This window comes from Xenopus tropicalis, chromosome 9 (genome assembly GCF_000004195.4).
Source record: "Xenopus tropicalis strain Nigerian chromosome 9, UCB_Xtro_10.0, whole genome shotgun sequence".
Classification (NCBI taxonomy): domain Eukaryota; kingdom Metazoa; phylum Chordata; class Amphibia; order Anura; family Pipidae; genus Xenopus; species Xenopus tropicalis.
In genome coordinates, this window is record NC_030685.2 from 61379958 (window position 1) to 61403366 (window position 23409).

Here is a 23409-nt window from a genome sequence, read left to right on the forward strand (position 1 = left end):
TTGCAATCTGTGTTATTATACAAGAGGTTAGGTTTGTATGGATTTACTTCCCCTTTAACATATTTCAGTACAGTAAAAAATACATGTGGTCACTTACCTCATCGCCAGACTCTCCCTTCTCTCCTGCTGAGCCATTAGGACCTGGATCTCCCTGCAAAACAAAACAAGTCAAAGGTCACATACAGCATAACAAGAATGGGCTGAAAAAGCCAAGAAGTACATCTGATTGATCTTGACCTACTATGGCTTTTGGAGAGCTGCCTCCAAGGTCCATTACTTTAACACTTAAATGCATTTAACTCTTTAATTACAAAACAGAAAGGTCAGAAAATCACATCAACTTTTATACATATATGTAATACTGAATTCAACTTCTGTTTCTTTTACTTAATAACAGTCAGCCTCTAGGTTCTGTGAGTTGACTTATGTTACTTTTATTGGCTATATAGCAGATTATACAACCCTGCTGAGCACTGTGCAGATTATGTGATAATAGTGCTTTTCAGGCTCACACTTGGATCTCAAAGTACCATACAGTGGGCCAAACTGAAGTTCTACAGCTCCACCTCACCTTGACTGAGCATTGTGCCAAGGCACATAGAGAGCTGAAGAATAATGCAGTGCCCTATGCTTCTTGACCCTTGGATGAGCTGCAGGGGCAAGTGCACTGCAAGAACACACATGGAGAGAGAGCCTTCTATAGGCTGCCAGTCCACATAGGGGCTACCAAATAGCCAATTATAGCTCCGATTTGCACCCCCAGGAACATTTTCCATGCTCGTGTTGCTCCCCAAACCTATTTTCCTTTTGAATGTGGCTCGCAGTTATAAAAGGTTGGGTATCCCTGCCCTAGAGTAAAACTAGAAGCATCCAAAGCCTGGAGGGTTCTAAACAAAGGGGAAGATTGGTTTGTTGTTAGATTTCAATGAAGATGCAAATAGAGAAAAGAAGTGGAACAGATAAGCAATCTGCCAAAAACATAATAGACAAGTATTCCTTCAATACTGAGTCAAACTGAAGCCCTGGTTAGACCTACTCTGGATACCAGTGTTTGCATCAGATTTACTTTGTTGTTCCATTTTGGTTTTTAGGTTTGCTTCTCCCTTTATTTTCCGTTTGACAGAGAACATCATAAAATATTAGATGTTTTTGTTATACTGCTATTTTGTGATTTTTTTACCTTGTCTCCTGTGTTTCCTGTGCTTCCAGATCTTCCAGCAGTGCCAGGAGTTCCAGGAACACCCTGAAGAGAAGAGACTTTTTACTGAATTGAGACTTTTCCAGATAAGGGGTCTTTCCGTAATTTGGATCACCATGCCTTAAGTCTACTAAAAAATTATTTAACCCCAGTTTAATAATAAATTGACTTGCCTTTTCTCCTTTTGGGCCATATGATCCGGGATCACCTTTAGGTCCTGGACTTCCAGGGGCTCCCTGTTGCAGTACGAGAAGAATAATTTACAAGCCAAAGATAATTAACTTGTACTATACACAGTATAAATTAAAATACACAGGTGGGGTGCATTCTGCATATCCGCTCAAATACAACCACATGCTATAAGCTTCTTAAAGGAACAAGTCAAATATAATACTCATTTTGTTTCATAAACACATTTTTATGTTTGCCACTTACATCAAACCCAGGTGATCCTTTGCACCCAGGAAGACCATTGTATCCATCCTCTCCCTGTTAAAATAAATCAGGAAACCAAAGGATTAGTGTATATCAGTGTATAGTATTAGTGTACCTTGTGCTGTGCAATAAAACAAAAATAATTGTCAAATAAAAGTCACACATCGCTATATTTCCATAAATGTGTATAGATACAGTATAGTGACACTTTACAGGAGAAGCAAAGGTAAAAGCTAAGTAAGCTTTATCAGAACAATCTATTTAAATACAGCCATAAGCACTCACAGAAACGCTGCACCTCTATCAAAAGAAACACAGAATTTATTTTCTTCCTGCTCTCAGAAAAATCCTTCAGAGCACAGCACAAGTCTGTTCAGTTTGCTCCTCTCTCCCCCTCCTATCATCTTTCTTTCCCTCTCCCAACCCTGCTGTGTAATCTGAGCTACCAGCCAGAGCTGCAGCATGGAAACTACTGAGACCAAGCTAAAATGGCAGCTGCTATCTTATGGTAAAGATTCTACAGAATAAATATATTGTTCTAGGTGGCACTATTGTGGTTAATCTATTGGCAGTAAAATGCCAAAATGCTTTTTCTTTAACTTGCCCTCCTTTTACTTATTGCCCTCCTGTAACTATGTGCAGCTGTGTGTCGCTTAAGATGATAGTTGCAGCAGCTTAAAATTTCTTTTTATGTATAAACTATGCAGATCACAGCAGGTATGTGTGCCTACAATGAAATATGTGAAACCAAGGCAGAGGTCCACTTACTGTAGCACCTACTTACTAGGCTTTAAACTTGCTTTTATATCAGTAACCAAAATATACCAACATTCCCAGTGTGATATTATTTTGGTACAAACCTTCTGTCCATCAATTCCATCAATTCCTCTCTTTCCTTTTTCTCCCTGTAAAAGACAAAAATAACAGTAAGGGCACAATACAAGTTATAATTATGAGTATCCAGTTTGTTAGAGCCACAGTTCTAGGTTGTGAGGAGTGGGTATTGTGAGTGGGGCCACCAACTACAAAAAAATGTATGAGGACATAATCTCCATTTTAGAGTGACTGGGGTAGGATTCACTGTTCTGTTTAGTGGCTTAGTTTGGGAATAAATATATAAATATGATGCAAGCAGAGGATGTCTGGATATTTAAAAGGCAATTAGGGAACATCAAAATAATAAATTGTACACTCCACTGGGGCAGAGACTGATGTGAATGATGAACTATCTCTGAGCAATATTTTGGCACAATATTAATAATAACGCCACTGGTTTTATAGGGTTAGGGCCAAATGATCCCAGCTGAGTTCAGACAGAGACATAAATTAGAGATTGGTAAGGCTATGCAGTCATATACTAGACAAAAATGTATTTGTAATGATGGATTTGTAGTAGCAGAAGAGAAGCTCTGTCAGATGGTTTGTTTTGTAGACAATACTCACTTTTGATCCCTTGGCTCCTCTCCCACCCTGTAAGAGAAAAGAAGCGTAAGAAGATAAACAATACATTTACTACTCACAGTTATAACATACAAATATTGGATTGGTTACTGAAACCCCATTTGCAATATAGTCTGCACTTTGTTTCCTTTAATCCTTATATGACCTGTCCCTAGGATGCTGACACTGACCGCTGTTACTGTAACAATCAAGAAATACTTAAAACTGCCCTGTTTCTCTCACATATAAGCACTGATATTTTCTACTATATGGGAATGTTTTATACTCTTACATGAAGGCCTTTTCTGCCTTCCTTGATCCTTGAACTTGCTCCACCCCAAAACCCATGGACATGGAACACTGGGCTGACCTGTCTATTTTCTTGCAAATTTCCTTTTCTGTGACCGAAATGCAATCATTTTGTCATCCTGACTTTTACTAAACAATTTTTTTTTTAATCCTGTACCCCTACCAGTATAATCCCATGCCCATTCTTTATCTAAATTGACTTCCTTCTCTCTCTGAGAATGTGAACACTACTATGCTCCATCAGGGACAGGTTTTAGAAATCCAACTGTTATACAACTAATCCAACCCCAATCATAGTTCTAATTGCAGTCCTCAATCCACACTGATGCGTCTCCCTATGACGAGTACTATTAATAAGTTATAAAATATAACTAGTTAGCTATATAAAAAAGTTATACATAGGTTACAGGTGATTCATATGTGAGCTCACCTTCTCTCCTCGGGTACCTTGGTCACCCTAAAATAAAAGAACAAACAGTGTCAGAAAGTTCTGGCAAAGTAAAAAACAAACAATAAGATCACCTAGAATCAGGTACAGTGACACTTACTTTCATTCCTTGGTAGCCCACAGGTCCAATATCACCCTGTCGACCCTATAGAGACACAAAAAGACCTACAGTCAAGATCACAGTCAGGATATATTTACATGGTGCAAATACTTTGCCCTAATAAAAATGCACCCTGTGCTCTGGGAATTACCTGTACTTTGTCTTATACAATAACCCCCATAGCACACCTGTAAAAAGTTTGTCAGTCCTTCCTAACCCCTCAGCTATGTAATATTCATTGCCCAGGAACTTGCTGACTACTTTAAAGACAAAAACTGCCACCGTTCACTACGGTCACTATGGTCTTGTTCTACTACCCTTGTCCCTGCCTAGTTCCTTTACAACTGTAATAGTAATGGAATTCACCAAACTTCTTTCATAGACCTTTTTCCATCTTAATTCTTTGCTATGCACCCCTCACACCAGTCTTAACTATTCAGAATTTTCATTAAAAATTATATGGTCCCAATTTCCTTCAGATTTACTTTGGTTGTACTTTATGAACAAAAACAGCCCTTCACACCTCCTCTGTTTCAAAAAACAGCCCTCTCCTGCCTACAAGCTGATATAAATCATATATGTGTGCAAAACTGGCTGGCTTTCCTCTGTTTCCATTGTGTCTATTCATATGGCTATTCTTGAGCTTCCTCGCTTAACTAGATACAATTCTCCTGCTGTTACACTCTGCCACTTCACTGTTTACCTGTAATTTCCAAATAATAGTAGCACTTTGAGCATATCTCTGCATGTGTCTGACTGATTCCTAAATTTTGATCTTCATTCTAGTTATGACCAGCAATTTTTCCAGAATGCTTCAAACCTCCGCAGTTTACCTGATTTTATGCTCAATATGCACTTTTTTAAATGATGGTTTTTACCCAAAATGGCTTGCTTCCTGCTTATATCAACTACTAGATCATTCTAATGATCCACCCCTTAAACTCCCCAAAGGGCCTTTGCACTCACTGTTTTTCATATTTCTCAAATGCCCTAATCCTAATTGGAAGATCTTGCCTCTGAACTCTATCGACTGTATAAAAATCTGCATACATAACATGCTATGTTGGGGATGCTAGGGGATTGATCAGTACAGAATGCTCACTGCTCTTTGTGACCAGGGCTGTTTTAATAATTCTATAAAAGGTGCATTTGCCCAGGGCCCACCTTTCATCTGGCATAACCTTTGTCAAAAGCATCCTGCAGAGATGCCAGACCCTTCATTGTATTCAACTGGAAGAGCTTAGTATAGTTATTTTTTAATTTGCCTTTTTTTCTTATGGCATCAATATTTTGTTATTTTCCTGTCCCCAGGGTTGTTTATCCAGGGTGGCACACATGGGGGTCATGTCTGCTTCAGTAAGTGAAGACCATTTCTTCCCTGCCTGTCTGGCTTGAGAGTTATTCTATTACAAATTTCCTGGGGCAGTGCAAGCCCACCAATGGAATTTTTCTGTGTCCAGTACATTTCTACAGTGGAATTAATTCTGGAACTCTGTATTAGATCTATAACTCAAGGTAACAACACTGCTTCATTATATGGACAGTGGAGCCAAGTCATGCAATTAATTACAGAATGGTACTTAGTGTTGTGATGAAGATTACTTGATACTGGTTTTGTTGGCCTACTCAGTTTTGTTATGTTGTTGAAGTACAGTTTATTAAATTAAAGGTCCACAAACACATATGGCAGCCTGAACAAATCTATTACTATATATGATATTTGCTGTAAGTCTAATTCATTGAGTACTCACTGGATCGCCTGGTAACCCTCGATCGCCTGGAAGACCTGGCTTTCCGACTTCTCCCTGCATTCAAAGGTACAGAATTTGGTTACTTACTGGTCACCAATGTTTATCACTTATTTATTTATTTTTAAAGCAAACTCACCTCATAACCAGGTGGTCCTGCTGGTCCTGCAGAGCCACGAGAGGGCTAAGAAACAAGACAGTGTCGTGTGAATAAGGAATTCTATCAGAATTCACAGCAAAAACCTAAAGCTAACCATTAATGGTATGGTTCACTTATTTGTTGGGATCACCAAATAAGCTGATTTTTGCCATATTTGGGCACACAGATCGGATCATAATAGGAAACTATGAAGGCCCACAGAGCGAGGACTAGATCAATGGCCCTTTTTGGTCCTCACCTGCCAACTTTTCAAACCTACCCTTTAGGTATCTGATGAGTAAAGTGCCAAAGTATGGCCAGCTTTAGATTATAGTTATCTTTACAAAATCACATTTTGTCCAAGTGGTCATTGTTTCTAGTTCCATTGTTTCTTTGTAATGTTTGAGTAGACACAAGATTTCTCATTAACTCTAAAAGAAAATACAATTTTAGTTACTCACCCTGCATTCATAGGTACAGCACTGAAATAGAAAACAAAATAGGAGTTACTAAAGAGAAGATAACTGAGATAAACTGATTAATGCACAGGAACCCTGTGTGATATTATTGGTTATTTCTGTATTTAATAAATCACTGAAATAAATGCTGAAAAAAGACAGCCCTAATGAGAGAATGAATACTTACCCCCTGCTCAGCATTTTCTTTCTGAAAAATAAATAAAATACCCAATTACTGGAAAGCACCTGCAAATTATATAAGGTCCCATTGGGCATGTTTAAAAGCTGCTCCACTTGGAGGTGAGTATGTCATACAAAAAATCTAATTTACCAATGCAAGTTTAAGTGGCAAATCACAATGTTATATACCCACAATATGTTTTTCCTACATTTCCAGTGTCACTGCAGCAAGTCACTCCTCTTATTGCATATTGGCAGCTTATATATACCCGCAGGGTATCTTTAAATGCTACTGTATAGTAGTTTTTTACATGTATTTTCAGTCATATGCAGCAGTTATTGTTGATCCTTAACTCCCATCAACTATAAAAGCTCTAAGATGCTGTGAGCTCATATGGACGTTTTATGGAACAAGAGCTGAAGTTTACTAATATTTTCTGCACCACTACAAAACTCATATAGGCTATTGTATAAACAGCCTGATACTTACAATCATATCAATAATGGTATCAATTGTATTGTCTATTTCCTCATCAGTCAGACCAGCAGCACTGGTAGCTGTGAAGTTCCTCCTGTGGCTTGCATCAGATGCAATTACACTGAGCCTTGGCTCCTAAAAGCAGAGAAAACATTATATTCGGACCTGGTCACACCAAAAGAATTCCATGTTGTGTCACATGAGGTATTCTAACTGTTCCCCTTTATATAATTCCCATCATGCAGTAAGCCAGAAGTTGTGGTTTTGTCATTTAATATAAGCCCCAGTTTGGCCGTACCAGATGGTTTGGTGAAATGGCAACAGAGAAGACTTTGATGCCCAAGTGTTTGGCTTCATTTGCTGCATCTTCTAGACCACCACATGGCTCTTTGTAGCCCTCCAGAGGATGTCCGTCAGTCACGACAATGAGGTACTTGTTCTCTTTTTGGTGTGACCCTCTGTGAATGAAAGAAATCTTCCGTTATTCTGTTGTTTCCCAAATCCCATTCTCTCCTGTATCACATATGAGACAGCAAAGAAGGTTATGATAAAATATACAAAACACAAGCATTGTGTCTGCAATAAAGAGTCCAAAACTTAAGAAGCAAAGAAAAGTAAATGATATATCATGGCGAGGAAAGAAATAACTCAATTTAAGTAGCTCAATATATTCAAATTGCTAAGATGTGACAAAGAAAATGAGAAAGCCATGCACAAGCTTCATTGGTTTTTAAGCAGTACAAACCCAATCAGGACCTCCTCAATGCCCCTTTTAATAGCACAGTCAGTGTGGGTTCCTTTTCCAATGTATTCAACTGTCTCTACGTCATCCCTCAAAGTCTTCATATCCCGGGTCAGGCTGCTGATCATGATCACCTCGTCACTGTAGTGTAGAGCACCCGCATTCCACACCAGGTTACGGTCACACCGATAATACCTGTGGCCAGAAATATTATAAGATCAAACATGATCCACCAAGCATAATTCACAAATTCTCAATAATATGCTTAATGAATTCATGCAGATGGAATGATCTCCTATGCTCCCCGACTGATCTGCTGTCAAGCTGAACAGATGGAGAGTGCACAAGAGGGCTATGCGTGGTATGGTTGGTTTACTATTGTTCTGACTCTTTATGCAAAGCACAAAAGTGATTGGAACAACCAAGGCTCTTCACTTTCTTATCGCTAATGGACTATACTGGCCATCATGGTGGATTGGCAGATGACATTTTCAAAACTCCCTGATCTCCAAACCAACTGATATTCATAGTACATGGATATTGGTCTGGATCGGTGAGCCACCATACTCAGTACAGATAATCATTAGAAATGGATTTTATCTGTCTAAGCATTGCCACTTTTACCATAGCTACAATAAAAAATAAATATGAAAAAGAAACTGGTAATGTTGCCCTTTAAAAAGTTCTTTGGAAATAACAATTCTGGGAATTCATGCAGCTTGTATATAAATCATTTATTGGTAGAAATAAATATTTCCGCAATCAGAACAAAGTACATAAGGGTTTTAATCACAAGTCTATATCCTACTCATGAAGATACGATGTTGGTGGGGTCTTAAAGCATTGTTACATTATACAAACTTTACAAAAATGGCTGTGGGCAAAATGACCATATGATATTATGCAATTTGATATGATATGTAAGCAATTTGTTTTTGAATATGGCCAACCCAGGTTTATTAAAAATGCAGGGAAAACATTGAATGATATGGGATTTTTCCAGCAGTATACATGAGTATATTGGAAAATAATACATGCGGAGCGTGAGTGGGGACAAGAAGAATATCTGTACCTGGAGGTCAGTTTATCAATAAATTTCTTGGTAAAGTCCTTCACTTGTGTCACTAAGGTCTTGAAAGGCTTCACTCTCAGGGCAACACTCTCAGATGTATCCAACACAAAGAAGACATCCACAGGGCAGTCTGCAATTGGGAAAATGTGTTGCATTAGCACAATACAACAGAGACTTATTCAATAAGGCCTGAGTCATCAGAAGTCAGTGGTGCTATGGTTACTTTATTGTCACTATGAAAGAGCTGTATCAATTCAATGATGAGACACATGACCAGGTAAGTGATTAAGCGAAGCAGATTGTTCAGCCTAAGGAACTATCAAGACCACTGAACTACAAATCCTATAGCCAGTCATACATGATGCAACACGTGAGTGTTGAGCCTTAGACAATACTTATTCATGAACTGCCACAGGAGCCCTACAGTACAGGTAGTTTAAAATGTATACAGAATGTTTATTAGAAATTGCAGAACACTGAAATGAACAGACTAAGTGAATATTATAGGGGTCATTTATGATGACCGGGGAAAAAGTGCAAAGGCACTATGGTCCTGTCACAGCCTGCATTCTCTGACATTCCATAACCTGCATGTCTCAATGGCGCACGTTAGGGGAAGGCTAGGAGAAGAAACCTGCAACAATTTAGAAACAATGGAAGGTAATGTGCTTTGTTCAAAAAAATGGTTGATGGTGTCCATTTTCTGCACTTTGCAGAAAATGCCTTCAGGTAAGTGATTTTTATCTCTCACGGTACTGGTCTGTTAAAGTCGAACTAACCCCCTTTTTTACAGTAGGGCCCCTGCATAGGCCGCTGTGCAGCCTCTTACAGGATGTGATGAGACCAGACATTGGTAGATGCCAACCCCACTGCACTACTCTGTATTTCAGGTACAGGTACAGGGGACTGGGGGTCCATTTTGAGAAAACTGGTGATATAATTGGGGAGGTTAGCCTTATTGTATAAATAAGGTTTAGTTTTCCTTTAATATATATTTTGTGTAATTAACTTGAAGAGCAGACACTTGGCTTGTATGTTCACAGTGCGCCTGTTGAATTATCTTTATGTTTAGTTAAATGCTCAGTTCTATAGTGTTGCTCTATACCCTATAACCAACGATATTTTGATGAAACATTTTTTTACATACCATTTGTGTGGATTTTCTATTTTGATCATTCTATAGACTAATCCACTAATAGATGCTTCCCAATATTTCAAAATTTAAACCAGAACCTTTTAGGCCATGGCCATGTTTGTGTAAGTCCCACCCCACTGATTTTCTATTTTGGTTAAGCCCCACCCTATAAATCCAGATTTGGTACTGTCTTGCTCTAATAATTATAACTATAACCATCTAATGTAGGGTGGTGTTCCCTCTACTGATCTCCCCTGATTAATAGTACTGATACTGATTGGGCCTGATAGGGACAAATTCTCCAACCATTGCTCCCTGTGCTATGACATCCCACCTTGTGACTGCAAATTTCTGTCCCGAGTCCATCTGGTCTGTCTGCTGATGCCTCACACTAGAACTGAAGCATGTGGGAAGTCTCTGGCTTATCCAGTAGAGAAATTCCCCACCTCTTCCTATAAAATCTGCTTCTTCAACCAACATAGTAGATGGAATCTGGCTTTCCATGCATGTGTGTGCAGTGCACACCGGCTAAACAAACTGATCACTAAGTGACCCACCAGCATCTAGCTACCTTAGTAATGCACTTTCCAGAACTATGAGGAGAAGAGTACTTAACTGGCATGCCTGTAAGGTTTACTTTGCAGCAAAAGGATTAAAGGGCGACACAAGGCTAGTAAGATAATCCTGCGATGTGTTTGGGAGGTGGATCTGCCAGACAACAGCATGGCAGAAAACAAATCAGCAGGATATAATTTTAGAGTAGCAAAGAGTAGATATCCAACAAAAATTTGAAAGCAGACATTCCCAACATAAACATTTACTGTATATACTCGAGTATAAGCCTAGTTTTTCAGCACCCAAAATATGCTGAAAAAGTCACCCTCGGCTTATACTCAAGTCAGTTGCCATGGGTCCCTCCAGACTAGCAACCTCTGTCCTTTGTGTGCAAATTAGGAAACCCGCAACCAGACCCTCCTGTGCTCTGGGCTGTCCAAAATTCATCTTCATCTACCATCCTCACCTGTCCCATCCTGCACTAGACATTGCACTTTGTATTCTATATAAACTATATATAGTTTTGAAGGATTTTAACTCTTTGGGGCACATTTACTAATCCACGAACACTCCGAAGGCGTCCGAATGCGTTTTTTTCGTAATGATCGGTATTTTGCGATTTTTTCGTAAATTGTCGCAACTTTTTCGTAGCCGTTACGACTTTTTCGTAAATTCTCGTGACTTTTTCAAAGCCATTACGATTTGCTCAAATTGTCGCGACTTTTTCGTAGCCGTCGTGCCAAGTACGAAAGTTTCGGATTCATTCAAGCTTCAGTATCGTGACTTTCCTTGGGCCAGGTTGGAGCTGCAGAGTGCCATTGAGCCCTATGGGAGACTTTCCTTGGGCCAGGTTGGAGCTGCAGAGTGCCATTGAGTCCCATTGGAGGCTTCCAAAATCATGCAAAGTCTGAAAGTTTTGCCCGCCGTTTACGAGCGCTCAATACGAAAAAGTCGCGACAATATACGAGCAAATCGTAACAGCTACGAAAAAGTTGCGACAATTCGCGCAAGTTGTAATGGTTACGAAAAAGTCGCGACAATTTACAAAAAAGTCGTAACGGCGACGAAAAAATCTCAAAAAATACGAAAAAGTCGCAAAATGTACGTTTTCCAATCGGATTCGTGGATTAGTAAATCTGCCCCTTTGTGTTTTAGCTTGGTTTCTGATTGAGTTAGTTTACTGTATTTCTTTTAAATAAATATTTAAAAACATATACCCCACTGACGCCTCATTTAATGTAATTTTATTAGTATTTATTTTGACTATTGAAACTTAGCAGTAGCTGCTGCATTTCCCACCCTAGGCTTATACTCAAGTCAATACGTTTTTCCAGTTTTCTTAGGTAAAATTAGGTACATCGGCTTATATTTGGATTGGCTTATACTCGAGTATATATGGTATATTGCACTAAATCTAAGCTCTAAAGAACATATTCCCTTCAGAGGACTTTATTTTTATTTCCCCCATATATATGTGATGCCAGCAAACATAAACATATTGATAAAAATCAGCAACACATGGAAGAAGGAAACAGAAAATACACAAACATGCTCCCATGGGGGGATTCGGTTCTACCAAAAGATTATTCACATGCTCACCCACAAACACTCAGCAGACATTTGTCCATGTGCTGGAATTATAGCCACTTGCATTCATTCAAGCACTCACACCCACAACTAGAGCTCCCATAAGCCCTACTGACAGAATCATACAAAGTGATATCAGTTCAGCAGACTGTCAAAAGGGCTGATAAACAGTCAAGATGGTCTGGAGGGGCCAAATCAGAAGCTTTTATTTATAAGACCTCTGTAAGACCACCTTTAGCTACAAATGCTGTCACACATTCATTGAAATATAAACATTTGGTGTCAAAAAAGGTACATTGAGTGCTACCACTTCATCCTCAGCTTTGTACATCACTTTACACCATTTCTGCTTTTGTCCCACTGATTTCAAAGGGTTATGCTGGGTCTATAATGGTGTATATAACAGTGCCATTGTTAGCCTAGCATTAAATAAATCACACACTGGTTATTATTTTGTATCCATAATGAAAAACTAATAATAATAACTATAATCATGAAGAACAGTGTAAATTCACATACAGGACTTAAACCAGAGCTTAATAAACCCACAAAATCTTCTACACCCATTATACACAGTTCTTAGGTATAAAATACAGTATTATAGTATATTACCGTGTATACAGTAAACTGTATTTATGGACCTTTATTTATAGCTATACAGGGCAATGTTTTTATTTGGGGGGGGTAGTGACTGTGAGCAAAAAAAACCTTTTGTGTACATTTTCTAATTATTCTGCACACAAGCACAGGGCTAAAAGGGAACATTGATCATGGGGTCCATTAATACTAAATTAGCAGGGCCCTCCCCAAGGGGGCCCCAATTATTGGTGCATTGGTAACCCGGCACACTGAGTAGTGGGCCATGCCAACAAGTAAAAAGCCCCTCATATGCAGGGTCACACTCCTGATCACCACACCCCAATTATGCCAAAACTATGCCCATGTTTCACCCCAAATCCTGTCTTCTTGACAGCCTGCCAATTGTGTCTTAACATCCTGATGACCTCCTCTGCCTGAGGGCCCATGACTGCAGCACCCTCTGTCCCTCCCTAATGGCAGTATTTGCACAACTGTTGCACTGATCATTTCAGTTCTCAAGGAAGAAAACATTTAAACACCAATGGCAAGCAAGAAACTTCTGCTCCCCTAGACCAGGACCTGATAAGAGATTTTCTTGAGGAGACTTGTGCTGATAGTAACAATTGGAACATACAGGCACAATTCCCATATGCTGCCCTAATCCAGTAGCAGTATCGCATTAGCAGTAACAGGAATTTTAGTAATTGTTTGGATCAAAACGACTCTTTCAATGGCAAAAAGGTTACTATTGTACTAAACACCAATAAAATTCACCTAAAACCCCAAAATCATTTTTATCTGCAGGCACATCTCCCTGCACAGAGTTGATGTATGACGTACAGCAACCCTAAACACATTTTTAACTGTTGCATGTCAATGGCTAAATTGTTGGGACTTGCCAGTCTTTATCTTGCACCTACAGGAAACCCCTAAGGTCATAGTGGTAGTTGTTAATCATAGGTCATGTAAAAAAGTGAACCTTTACATAGGTCATGCCATGTGATCCTGGACATCACTTAACACCAGAAGTGACGTCAAATCTGGGTGTATGGCCAAACTTGGATGGAAATTTTTTTTTGCCCCACCTGCTTAACTGCCTGCATCCTTCTGAGACCAACCGACTGACTGAATCCTGATCGTTTGCAGGTATATTGCAGGTACCCGAACTGATGTAGAGCTCTTTTTTATATATAATACCAAGGCCGGAACTAGGGGCAGGCAGAAGAAGGACATGACTAGGGCGATATTAACCAGCAATTACATTAGCAGTAAATTTATATTACTAACTCCAGCCTAGGTTTGAAGTCAAACAATATCTGTAGGGCTTTGGGAAGCCCAAGATTTGCACGGGCCATTCTACTGTGGATTTTAATAGCCAACAGTGTCCATAGGGCACTATAGATCTCTTTACACAAAATTATCATTCTAGGGCAACATCACCCTTCCCATCAACACATAAAGGTGAATTTACATCGCAAGGGCAGGGAACAACTTGTACTTTTCCCCTGCAGTCAGTTGCACATTAAACCACTTTGTGCTCCTTTCTCCTCCCTGTAGTTGCGCTCAGCACTGTTGCTCAGCCCTTCCTGCCTTCCGTTCCAAATCGTGTGGTGCCGCCCCTACTGACATTGGAGCTGCCACCTCCTGACCAAGTGGTATCTTCAGGGTTCCCTTTTGTGCCCTGCATCAATCACCATAGAGCAATTGTACCAAAAAAATATGGGACACACACAGACTTTTTTTTTGCGCCTGATTTGCGATGAAACGTATGCATAGTTGGGTCCATTTTGGTGAATCAAACGCAACTGTGTCAAGTTGGTCAAGTGACCACGTTGCCCAGCTTCTGGGAAAAAACACTACATTGCACTTTGCTGCACTGGCGGAAGTAAATGAACCCTATAGTTTGTTGGACAGTCAGCACACTGTTTACAAAGAGATTATTACACTATTAGGATATTCTAAAATAATAATATAATAATAAAATATATAGATTAGCGTTATCTAGGGATGCCACCTTTTCTTATATGTATATAGTTCTTCCCTATTAAGAACACTGGTATTAAGTATCATTTTTACCAGCCAGGTAGCAAACTTTGGGTCATCCAACTGCAGGCCTACAGACAAGATGTGACCCTCCTGTTGATTTTTCTGGCCCCCAAGTCTGCTCAAGGATGCCAAGACGAATTTTACATCATTTTAAACGGTTGGTTCACCTTTACGTTAACTTTTAGTATGTTATAAAATGTTATAGGATTGATCTTCATTATTTATTTGTTATATTTGTTTTAATTATTTGCCTTCTTCCAACTCTTTGCAGTCACTGACCCCAGCAGAAAAACTATTGCTCTGTGAGGCTACAGTTTTATTGTTACTGTTACTTTTTGTAACTTTCTTTTCTATTCAGGCCCTCCCCTATTCATTTACAGGTATGGGACCTGTTATCCAGAATGCTTGGGACCTGGGTTTTTCTGAATATGGGGTCTTTCCATAATTTGGATCTCCATACCTTAAGGCTGCTAGAAGATCATTTCAATATTGAATAAACCCAATAGGATTGTTTTGCCTCTAGCAAGGATTAATTATACCTTAGTTGGGATCAAGTACAAGGTACTGTTTTATTATTACAGAGAAAAAGGAAATTAAAATTATTTGCTTATAATGGAGTCTATGGGAGATGGCCTTTCTGTAATTCAAAACTATCTGGATAATTGGTTTCTGGATAAGGGATACCATACCTGTACCAGTCTCTCATCCAAACGACTTCCTGGTTGCTAAGGTAACTTAGCAACAAAACTAGCAACAAAATAGCTGCTGAAACTCCAAACTGGAGAGCTTCTGAACTGAAAATGAAATAACTAAAAAACTACAAATAATTAACAATGAAGACCAATGGCAAATTATCTCTCTATATCATACTAAACATTAACTCAAAGGTGAACAACCCAGTGTTTAAACATGAGCCATGGGAAATAATTCGTCCAATAAATGTAGAACTGCAGATGTAGATGGAGCATTATAAGAGCATGGTGTATTATACAGACAGTATATCCATTCTCTGCTTATTTGCATTAGCCCAGTATGTGCAGGATCTGCCATATTGTTTTTCTCTGCTCAAGCATTTCCCTTCCTTCCCTATTGCTATGGTTATTCTATCCCTTTCAACAGCAGCAAACGCTGACATATGATTGGTCAAGGCAGGCAGGTTGTACCAACCCAGTGTCGGACTGGCCCACCAGGAAACCAGGAAAACTCCTGGTAGGCCCAGGTGTAAGTGGGCCCTCCTGCTTCTGACTATTTGGCCTGTTTCATGATCATTCCGTATTTCCGAATGGGAAAAAAAGATGAGAAATAGATGGAAGAATAAATGCTAGCATGTAAATAAAAGAGACTAGGAGAATAAAGAGGTTGGATGAGAAAAAATATTTTGTAAAGCGGGCCTGGGGTCTAAGGTTTTCTGGTGGGCCCCTGGGTTCCCAGTCCGACACTGTACCAACCTGAAGCAAATCAGCAGCCATGAATGAACCATGGGGCACTGATGGGTAGCAGGCAATGCATGAGCTGATTATTCTCACTTTTGTGATCAAGGTAGGCTAGCAAATACATCATTCATGCATCATCACTTCCTGTTGCATTTAACAGTGCTTCCTGATCAGAGTCATGTGTTCAAAGGAAAATGGCTTCCCCCATGCCTGCCTATAAATAGTATCTGCAAACATAATTTTCATAACTGCTGTGGAATTGGGGGTGACATAAACTTTTCCTCTGGTTTCCAACACCTGGGACCTCCTTTGACAAATACGCATTTAGCAGTTTATATGCTCAGTTCTGTTATTAGATCTTGGCTCACTTTATGCAGTTTAGCAGTTTCTGTACAGTGTCAATAATTACTGTCTATATATATATAGGCAGATGATTACACATAGATACAGTACAGGGATGGATAGATACATAGATAGATAGACAGACAGATATATATGCTTGTATATAATGCATTAGGCTTACGTTATACCTTTAACATAAACCCATATATATACAGTATATATATATGGGTTTATATCATTCATTAAAATCTTTTGACTATCCTTATGCTATGTATTGCATATAGCTCATATACAGTTCTAGCACCCAAGTCATTGCCATAGTTATAATATAGTGGTTATAGTACATAAATAAATGTACTAGTGCATAAATAATATATATATATATTTATATATACACACACACACACACACACACTGCAGTAGTGTATAATATAAAACAGAAATAAGAACATATAAGAGCAAAGTATTTGTCAACTTCTGAACCAAATGACACAATAAGACAACATAATAAAATACATTATAAAAGAGATATATGTATCCACCTCTTGAAAAGCAGGGTCGGTTTCTATGATAGAATAGATCTGAGACTATCACATTAATATTAACTCACAGTGGCTTTCAAGCATTTTAGGCCCCCATTTGAGGGACAACATTTGGTCAGGCCCCCCCTTGCCTGATAACAAGACATATATGAAATCATTATTGCTTCAATAATTCGGCTACAGAAATACCAACGAAAAGAAAGGCACATTCACCCCATATCTCAACCTAACTGGCCTGTATACTCTCTTCTGGAAGTATCTAGAACTAACCAAGCATTCAACCAAAATGTCATGGATTGCCTTCAGGCTGGGCCCCATATATGCTACTTGGCCCTACAATTTAGTAATGTGTTACTGAGAGAGAGAAATGCCCTGTGCAGCTGGGGAGGCAGAAAGCCCTGAGGATTTCAAGACAATTCTTCATGGCAACTCTTACCTACCAGACTGTTATAAATTTTAACAATATTCCTGCTCCTATAATAAAGGCTAGCTACACCCCCTCCCCATCAGCCAAGGGAGCCCAGGATACAGACACAGTGGCAGAGCTGAAGCTTGATGCCCCCACCAGAATGCCACTGTCTTTGCAATATGAAAGTACAACACCCCCCCCCCCCAAAAAAAAACAAAAAACTACTGTTACCTTGGAAAGTGACTCTTTCAGGATCAGGACCTGGACCAGGTCTTACAGTTATAGTGGGTCCCACTGCTGGAAATCCGTTGGGGTCTTTAATGGGTCCCTGTGGCTTCTGCTGGGTCATTCCGCCCCCAACAAGAAGGAGAAGGTGCAGGATGGTGAGCGGGAGGCGCCCTTGAAGCATCTTCATGATGCCCCCCTATACCCCGGGCTGTCCGGCAGGAGGGAGAGTGAGGGATCCGAGGAGACTCAGCGGTACCAGCAACCGAATCCTGCGCTACTGAGAAGGGAGAGCCCGGAGACAACTTGCAGGGAGGGAGGGGTGAAGCGAGGAGATCGGACTGTGAGAGGGAGGGGATCTGGGGGCAGGACTCTGTCAGGCAGGGGATCGGGGGGCAGATCTGGGGGGCAGGACTGTCAGGCAGGGAATGGGGGGCAGATCTAGGGGGAAGGACTCTGTCAGGCAGGGAATGGGGGGCAGATCTGGGGGACAGGACTCTGTCAGGCAGGGAATGAAGGCAGGAGGGGGCGCTTCAGGGGTAGAATCGTGCGGCACATACAGGGGCAGTTGGATATATTTGGGGCTGGAATATAACGTACAAATTAGGTACTTGTGGGACTGCTAAAATGTTAGGTCAAGTTACTTACGTCTCATAAATGTCTGGCCAGGGGAGACGCTGTATCATTTGGAATATAGAGAAATGTTTCTGTTTATCAAGAAACCTGGCAGGGCTGTGCAGGAAGATGACTCCCACACTTTAAATACTATTATGATTCCCTGTTTCAGTTCCCTGTGTTCTGTAGTCAGACGTTCTGCTTGTCCCTGAAGTCATTAAAAGCCATTCTTAAGGGTGAAGACACACGGAGCTACTAGTAGCAGCTACTTGTCACAGCTACTAAAACAGACAATGCTGATCATTTACTGCTAATTGCCTTTTTGTGTGTTTTAGGAGAGGAAATTCTCAGTATTGTCTATGGCGGGGTATTTTCTGGTGTTTAGTAGCTGTGTGTAGTAGTACTTGCATCAAAACTTGCTCCCTGCCCATCAATATAGTTGCACTTAGCACTGCTTAGTCCATCCTGCCTCCTGCGCCCAGGAGCTACCACTATTTCTGAAAGTGGCTGTAACTCCAGGGTTCCAACATTGTCCTGTGCTAATTGCCACAGCGCACTTGTGTCTAATGAATTTGGTGCACATTTTGATGGTGAGCAGTGGAAGGGACAGCAAATTCAGATGCAACTCCCCCTGGTGACTGCAATTATGCTGAAATTATGGGGAAGACTGTAGGTAAAAAAACATGCCAACTGTGTCCAAAATTGAACTTCTCACTCTGCACTTTGTTTTCAACAGAGGGACATCTACGTATAAGTCCATGGCTGTCCATGTGATGCACAGAAAATCCCAAAATAAACTTTCATGCCATTTACTAATAGGCACAGTTTTTTGCCCTCAATAAATAGCAAACAGAGCAACTTGCAGTAAGTTGCAGAAGGAACAGCAAAGCATTACTTATACAGGTTATATAGGCTATTCAGAAACACTGCCCTCTAGTGGATAGTTCTCTTGAAATAGTATTAAATCTATATGTATTGTTTCTACTGCATTGTTGGATATAATTATATAGGTAGGATTAGGCAACCCACCTGCACTGCAACTCTCAGAAACCAATGCACCTTCAAAAGTGGCATGTAGATGCTGGGAAATGCAGCTCTGAAACAGCGTCCTAATACTTGCCTGTACCCATCATTGATAAATAACATGCAAAATATGTGTTGCATTTTTCAGAACATATTCTCTGTAATCAGTGTATGTCATTTATAATATGCTATTTATTCGCATTTATTTATAATATTACTATATCCTTATGAGCAGTAGTTGACCTGCGTTTGGCTTTGGTCTACTTATTCCTGTATAGTTATTGTTGTAGATGCATTATCCATAGCCCCCCCAATCAGAATACAATGGGTACGTGTAGGATGGGCATTCTGATTATAAGGCCAAACAAAGCACACTTGCAAAGCAATGGCAACAAATATTAAAACAGACCTGTCTGAGCCTGTCTGATTTGTTTGTCTGGGAAGGGTCAGGTAGTAACAAAGGTAGGGGGCAGGATGGGGGAAGAATAAGTGCCTCTCCCAGCCCATAGGTAAATGAGCCCTACCAGATAGAAAGTAAAATAATGTCAGAACTGTTTTTTGGGTCCTAGTACTGTCTACTAATGTCAACCCCATAGAATAAACTGCTCTTCCCAGCTTTTGTCCCAATCTAGGCAGCCCAGCTTAGTGTTTCGATATGTATTATGGGAATTCTATTTGCATTAATGGGATGATAATAGCAACTGTTACATGGCAGTAAGCCATAGCAACCAATCAGTGATTAGATTTTCCAGCCAGGTTCCAGCAGGTTAAACACTGAAAGCACTTAGGTTGGTTGCCATGAGTTACAGCCCAGGTGCAAATTTGGCCGGTGTTTATAAATGACCCCCAGTATCTCTTAAGCTGGCCACACATGTGTCGATTTTTCGTTCCAACCCTCCACTGACGTTCAGGGCTGAATTGTCAGATATGGAGGTTGAAACAATAGGATTTCTACCTTCTTCTGGCCATTCAGCCCTGAACATAGATTTTGCTTGGGCGCTGTCAATGGCACCCAATCAAAATCTTTTAACCTCCTCAATCGGCGAGTTGACCGATATCCGCAGCCTTCTGCGATATTGGTCGCCTTGCAGAGTTGCCATACACGCACCAAATATTGTACAAAACGAGGTTTCATACAATATTATATTGTATATTATCGCTGCATGTATGGCCAACTTTAGTGCTAGGAAATTGCTAAGCAACCAAATTTGTATTATTATGGGATTATCCATTTTGTGTGCATCCCATAAGTCTCTGCTGATAATGGGACCCCTAACTCATGGACTGCTGTATCCGACCATGTACATGTTTACAGATCTACAGATTGTTAGTAAATATTTCCATTCTGTATGCTGTCCCTTGGGAAACACTGTCTCTTGTACAGATGGAACAAATGAAGACTCCTCTGCACCTCACATTTTTACTTTGAAGAATCAACGGCTGCAATAACTCCAAGAGAGAGCATCTGACACAAGCAGAGGCTGCAGTCAATCCCTTCCCATATAAGGCTCTTCTTCCACATCTGGAAATGCTCACAGGCACATGCTTATGCAGCCACACAGCTGTGCCAAATCTCACTTGTGTCCCATTGAAAAATAGGCATAGCCACACTGCCATCTGGAGGTCACAGAGATAACTTCACCCAGACGCTGTCAGACCCCAAGATAAAGTACTGCACATCATCCCACTCTATCTATTGTTAGAGCACTGGCGTCCCCATGCTTTCTATTCTCTACAGAAAAAACTGGTAGCCCAATCTTCCCCAGCAATACACTCCCACACCAGCCCTCTGTAAGCTTTGGCAGAACATTTATATCTAATTCCATCAAACTCCAGGAACACCGCCCTCTTAGCCTTCACCTTAGCCAGTTTTACTGTGTTAGTAGAATTAAAGAGGCACTGTGATAAAAATGAAAGTTTGTGCCTGAAAGATAACTGTAAAGTTTAGCAAATTGGAGTATTTTTACTTGTATTCACCTATATGCTAACATGGCTAAGCTGTACTTCCTTCCCATGAGAAAGCAGCAGTTTAATAATGCATTAATGCCTTAATTATAATTATTGTGCAATAGAAATATTTAAAAGGGGATATTTTGGCATGACAGTATCTCTAACTACTCTCATATTGTTTTTACCCTCATTAAAGATGATTTCTCTGCAGTTTCTATTAGTCATCCTCTGCTCCCAAAGTTTCCCAGTCTTGGAACCTAAGGCAAATGTAGAAATAGCATAGAGAGCAGAAAGACACAGGTATGGGTTGGACGTGGGTCCTACAATGGCACATTTTGCGGGTTAGGGTCGGGTGAGGGGTAAAGTTTTGCAGGGTAGGGTTAGGTGTGGATTGTGTTTTTCTTGACCTGCAGATCACTAGTTTCCATATACTTTAAAGTTACCTATTGGGCAGCTGCTTGCCTTCTACCTACTACAGGTTCATACAGGTATAGCTATGTCTGTGGACAATGGTCATATCTCTCTTTGCTATAGTTTGTTGAATGAAATGGGTTAATATAAGCCTCATGCTTCAGTTCAGCACATCTGCTAACGATATATCTTTAATAACCAAGTTCGTGGGACACATTTGGCTAATGTTTCTATATAAAAGAAAAAGGGGGACAGATTAAAGCTCAAAGGAGGAAGGGGGAGAGCAGGAAAAAAGCAAAAAGGGAGTGTTAAGGGACAAAGGGATTTGGGCCAAAATCTTCAAATATTGGGAGGGGAAGAAGGGGGATGCAGCATCTGGTTTCCAGCAGCCTGGGGTAGATCACATGCGAAATAAGTCAAAAAGGAACTGGGATAGTGGTCTGAGTAAGACAGTTTGGCTAGCGACAGACAAAGCAAAACGGTCAGTTACAGAAAAATAAAGAGTTGCAGGGCTGGGGCAGCAATGGGAGATAAGTAGCCACAGGGCTACTGTATCCATCATGTCTCTGCTGATTGCCAGGAAGAAAAATGGGAAACAGGATTATTGTATGTTCTATGATTATCAAGCAAACATATGATTAGAACAAACAATAACAACAATAGAATGTTAGTGCGCCAAGTATTAGCAGGCGGATTTTGTCTGTACATTCCATGATCACACTGCGGAGAGTGTCAGTTCCAGAACTGAACATTACTGAGCTAATGGTTCCTGATCAGCAGCTAATGAATTATGGGGAATTGGCTGCCATTACTTTTAACATCTGTCTGCATCATATGTGTCCCAGATGGATACATTTTTGTATTGACCCAATTTCCCATGTATTAAAGTGGATAACTACAGAATGCACCAGTAGGGCAGAGTTCCAAATGTTGCCGCGGCTTATTTATATTTGTGAGGATACAGCAGATTTATAAATGTAGCTACAATTATCAGCAGGCTTGGTAAAGTTATAAAGGATGTTGAAAATCTCACCTGGAGCAACTCTCTTGTAAAGGGGGCAAATAGCACCCGTTGCATATTGTCGTACACTCCTTGTCTTAAATTGTCATTGCCTGTATCATACTAAATTATGGTATTAACCTTAATTAAAGTGATCCCAGAATCTTGACTGCTGACTTGGCTCTACTACTCCTGTAGCATTCCAAACTACAGCTGCTGAAATCCCGCAGCGTAACAATGATGTGCCAGGCCCCCCCCCAGGAACAGGGGCCCTGTGTGCACCTACCTGGCTCTCCCACCACCTACCCGCCCATATCCCCTGCTCCCCTGATGCTCTGGCTGAGTAGATAAGAGAGTGGCTGGGGGACTTAGACCTACAGAGGAAGCAGACCCTGCAGTCCTATTTTTCCCCCGTGACTGCGGTGTCTGCTTCCTCTATAGTTGCGCCTCTGTGACTAAAGCTGGCCATACATGTCAGTTGTCAAAATTGGATCTTTGGCTGGTTGTCATCCCAAGTGGTGGGCCAAATTGAGCTGATAAGTTTGCATGGCCCTCAGACCAAAGGTTGGATCACACAGGGGCACCATGAACACCCAGTCCAATTGAAATTGTCCACCCTTTCTTGTTAATATTTGACCAATCCCAGATCAGCTGTTGGTAAGGGAGGATGCAACTTTGGAACCATACATCTGCTGATAAGCTGCTGAAAGTCAGTGTCGGTAAGTGTATAGACTACTTAATCAACAAAAAATTACAAACAACGCCATATTGAGAAATAAGTCATTTTGCACATGACATTTGTATTTTCTA

At 40.4% G+C, this 23409-nt stretch overlaps 1 protein-coding gene across 1 annotated transcript in view; it reads right to left on the reverse strand.

Moving 5' to 3' along the window:
* The window catches only part of col6a1 (collagen, type VI, alpha 1), a 38660-nt gene extending 20687 nt beyond the window's left edge, over positions 1–17973 (reverse strand). The window contains exons 1-17 of the mRNA XM_002932031.5: positions 17607–17973; positions 8748–8877; positions 7679–7870; positions 7232–7391; positions 6946–7068; positions 6463–6483; positions 6279–6299; positions 5818–5862; positions 5682–5735; positions 3931–3975; positions 3813–3839; positions 3077–3103; positions 2494–2538; positions 1634–1687; positions 1372–1434; positions 1181–1243; positions 98–151 (exon numbers count right to left, since the gene is read on the reverse strand). Coding sequence (XP_002932077.3) covers positions 98–151; positions 1181–1243; positions 1372–1434; positions 1634–1687; positions 2494–2538; positions 3077–3103; positions 3813–3839; positions 3931–3975; positions 5682–5735; positions 5818–5862; positions 6279–6299; positions 6463–6483; positions 6946–7068; positions 7232–7391; positions 7679–7870; positions 8748–8877; positions 17607–17790 — 1308 coding nt within the window. The 5' untranslated portion in view covers positions 17791–17973. The remainder of the gene's footprint in view (positions 1–97; positions 152–1180; positions 1244–1371; positions 1435–1633; positions 1688–2493; positions 2539–3076; positions 3104–3812; positions 3840–3930; positions 3976–5681; positions 5736–5817; positions 5863–6278; positions 6300–6462; positions 6484–6945; positions 7069–7231; positions 7392–7678; positions 7871–8747; positions 8878–17606) is intronic.
* Between the last annotated feature and the right edge of the window lie 5436 nt (positions 17974–23409).